Source organism: Dendroctonus ponderosae, unplaced genomic scaffold (genome assembly GCF_020466585.1).
Source record: "Dendroctonus ponderosae isolate FM_Combo_2020 unplaced genomic scaffold, Dpon_F_20191213v2 Dpon_F_20191213_1, whole genome shotgun sequence".
Classification (NCBI taxonomy): domain Eukaryota; kingdom Metazoa; phylum Arthropoda; class Insecta; order Coleoptera; family Curculionidae; genus Dendroctonus; species Dendroctonus ponderosae.
Window position 1 is genome coordinate 33,171,238 of NW_026017110.1, and position 4,061 is coordinate 33,175,298.

Here is a 4,061-nt window from a genome sequence, read left to right on the forward strand (position 1 = left end):
GGTTAACGGAGTTTTAAATAATTACGAAGCCACAGGTATTTGCGCAATGTTAATTAGGCAGATTACCTTGAAAAACATTGCTGTCGTAATTCTGATATAGCTTTTTTCAAATTTCTCAGTTTTTAATAACCATTAATTTATTTTACTACTTTTTCTGTACTCCTATGACAGCGCCAGACAACACCTCCAGAGGAATGACGCCAATTTTGAATCACCCTGTATATTAGAATTATTTTCTCAAATATATTCACTTTCGCGACATGTTTTATGTAGATGCTCAACAGCAATCATGAATGTGTAAATTCAAAATAAAAAAGTGCCCCAAACAGTTTATAAATTAAGTTTTCGCAAAATTCCTCTTTTGTAAGCTTACTGCTTTGTCTTACTTTCTGTTGTTTTGGGGTAGTAATCAATCAAGTCGACAATAATCTGACTTAATTGAACAGCACCGTTTTTTTTTTTTTTTTTTTTAAGGCATCCTATGAAGGCAAACAAAGTTCCAAACCTATGTAGGTTTGGAACTAATCTAAAGATAAACCAACAATCTAACAAAATTAATATCATTACTTAAATTGAAACTTATCAGACTTAAAAATTTATATCATGCTAACGTAGAACCCATATAAAATTAGCCTAAAACCCTTGTGTTAAAACACACTTTTATAACAGAAACACTGTTTTTTTTTATAGTACACAATGTTCTCGGATGAAAACTTTTAGTTTTTTCTTTATTGTGACCTAACGTGATACTAAATTTTTGAGATAATCCGTCAATGAATTGTATACGTTTATTGCTAGAAAAAAGCTGTTCTTACTACTAAAACTTAAACTCTTATTTCTAGTATTGCTAGTGCTTTTAGTGAAAATATTACTTAATGCAACGTAATGGAAGGACACAGCATCCAATGGGAAAAGCTACCTTAATGTAAGAGGAGTATCTTGAACTGTAAATCGATGTAATTAATAAGTAATAATGTAAAATTCTTTTGTATTCTCTGGATTAAATTTAAAAAGTCGTTATGTGCTCCTTTCCAAGCAATTATGCCACAATTCACCAAACTTTAAAAAAATGTATAATAGGTTATCACTAATGATTTATAGTTAATTGAAGTTTTAATTGTCGCAAAAACGAAAATTAAATACTTAGCTTTCTTGACAACGTAATTTATGTGTTTATCTCACTTCATTTTAAAATCAAACTGTATGCGTAGATATATATGGCTTTCTACTGTTTTCACTATATTACTACCTAATTTAATTTGTAAGGCAGCAGGAACGCTATCACAATAGCTGCCATACGCTATATACACTGTCTTGCTAACATATAATGATAGTTTATTTAAAATAAGCCACCTGTCTACTTTACTAAAATAACCATTCATTCTGTTCTGAGCAGACGATCACACTCGATATTACAATTGCATCATCACCATATGTCATAATCGCATCTTTCTGAATACCTCTCAGTAGAACATTTATATAGAGAATGAAAAAAGTGGTTTCAAAATTGTCCCTTGTGGTACACCAACTAATATTTCTTTGTATTCGCTTTGACAGTCTTGCAATTTTACACATTGTTTTCAACCTGAGTGGTAGCTGGTTAATATATTTAAGGCACTGCCTCTTATTCCATATCTATCTAGTTTTTCTAGTAATATTCTGTGATCTACAGTGTCAAAGGCCTTAGCTACGTCTAAAAAATTAGTGATACTAGCCTTGCTTTTATCTATACTATTATAAATAATGTTGGATATATAGGTTAACTCATCTGTGGTGCCTTTATTTTTAACAAAACCATATTCACTGTCTGCTATAATTTTGCACTCTGTCAAAAATCTATATAATCCATAGCATATGATTTTCTCAAATTGGTGCAGTCTGGCAACACTGCACAAAAAATGGCGTAAATATGGACATTTTATCAAAATTTGTGAATGTTCTCTAGCATGATTCTATGGATCATCCGCATTTTTTTCGTTGAATGTGGTTTGTTTTAAGTGTACGTTAAAGAAAAATCAAAGCGAACACCAAAATCCGGCAAATGTAAACTACATGAACACCAATTAATCGAAAAACAAAAGCTTCTCGAGAAGAGTGCAGATCAAGGTACTAACTTGTTGGGACTTGGACAGATATGTGTTTTGATTTGAATACATATCAATTCGAGGTTATGATGACAACAAAGCACAATTTCACATTTTGGAAAAAGTAGATCCCTACTTACATTTAACGAATGCTGCTGAATATACCGTTTATCATAATCTTTTAGGTTTTTACACAGTGTTAATTAGGCACTTGACCTTGAAAAACATTGTTGCCATCCTTCTGATATAGTTTTTTGCAAATTAGTCAGTTTTTAATAAAAAAAATGTTATACACTGTACTCCTAAAACACCTCCCCGACAACACCTCTAGAGGAATACCGCCGTTTTTGAATCACCCTGTATGTACAAAATAATATTTGAAGCAAGGCAATTATTTCCATTCTTCCATTCCATTTTCAGCTTAGTAGCGATAACCAATATACCAGAAGCGTTATTAAGCAAGCTACACTAATGGCAAAGTATAATGACGTTTTCTTCTATGTTTTTGCATACGATGGAGAAGCTGGAGGAGTAAGTGCCACATTTCCAGGTATAAAAATGATGCTAATGATTCTTAGAGAAACTCTGACTGTTACCTAAAAAAAAACATCTTTTAATCTTATACGTACAGGGTGGTTTTTTAGTGCGAGAGAGTTCATTATTTCCGTTGTTGTTGAACTTTCGAAAAATAGTTTCATATAAAAGTTGTTGACGCACAAAGTGCGCACATTTTAAAAAATTATTATATGATACAGAGTAGAGTGTCTCAGAAAAGCGAGGCAAGATTAAAGTGTATTTTTTTAAATAGAACTACCCATTTTTCATTAGCTCATGGAATGCAGCTTGAAACGCTGCATATGCACCGTAAATTTTTTTTTAATTGCCTGCGACGTTGGCAGATTATGGCCACTTTAGTAAAATTTTGCTTAAAAACATGATATCTAAAAATTCATTGTAGAAGCAAAAAAAGCATGTTAAAGATACAAAAAAATACATCTTTCCAATCACCACAGATCCATTAAAAATTCTATGGAACCAAAATATCAATACATTGTACAGGGTGTAAACAATGTAACTTTCGTTTTTCAAATGAAAGTACCTGTATATTAATACGTCATTAGATAGACAATTTACTAAGTTAGAAATTTGCATTTACACTATAAGCTGTGAAATCAACCGTTTTCAAATTAGAAATTATTTTATTTAAAAATTTCAAAAAGTTTTTGCTTTTTGTAAGGTGGCTATAGAATTCATTAAATAAATGTCAAATAAATGATGATACTTGACATAATCAATGAAAAAAAGTGCAATGTTTTATAAAATGGATGAAATTTCATAGCAAAAAATGCAATAAAACTGCATACCTCTATAAAAATAAAAATATAATATTATACGTACACTGATATTTTAAAATAAATGTTCAATATGATTGCCGGTAACATTTAAGCAACTATTAATATCTACGTTTTTTTAAATGAATGGCTAACGCAGTTCAAAACAATATTATTAATGCTTCGAAAAACAGTTGTGATTCTTTCCTTCATGTCATCTTTTGTAGTTGGAGTTATTTTATATATTTCGTGACATAAGCCCATAAAAATAAATCCATTATTGTCAAATCGGGTGAACGAGGTGGCCATTGAACAGGCCCACCTCTGCCTATCTACCTCAAAGGAAATTATTATTATTATTATTTAGCTACTCACGAATTTGAGCTGTATGGTGAACTGGAGCTCCATCATGTAAATACCACATTTTTTCCTTGATATAATTAGGTAAATGATCAATTAAACGTGGCAATTCAATGTTTGACACTTATTTATTGACTTCCATAACCACCTTACAAAATGTAGCAACTTTTTGAAATTTTGAAATAATAGCGATTTATGTACCAAGGGCGTTACGGACCTTATAATGCCCTGAGGGCCGAACTAGCCCGAGGGCCTTTGGCCCGAGGGATAGGTTTCGGCCTGATGG

At 31.5% G+C, this 4,061-nt stretch overlaps 1 protein-coding gene across 2 annotated transcripts in view; it reads left to right on the plus strand.

Moving 5' to 3' along the window:
* LOC109533286 (juvenile hormone esterase-like) overlaps window positions 1–4,061 on the plus strand; it is a 20,108-nt gene that overhangs the window by 12,589 nt on the left and 3,458 nt on the right. For both annotated transcript variants that reach the window (XM_048663835.1, XM_048663831.1), the window contains one exon: window positions 2,505–2,634. In XM_048663835.1, the coding sequence (XP_048519792.1) occupies window positions 2,505–2,634 (130 nt within the window). The remainder of the gene's footprint in view (window positions 1–2,504; window positions 2,635–4,061) is intronic.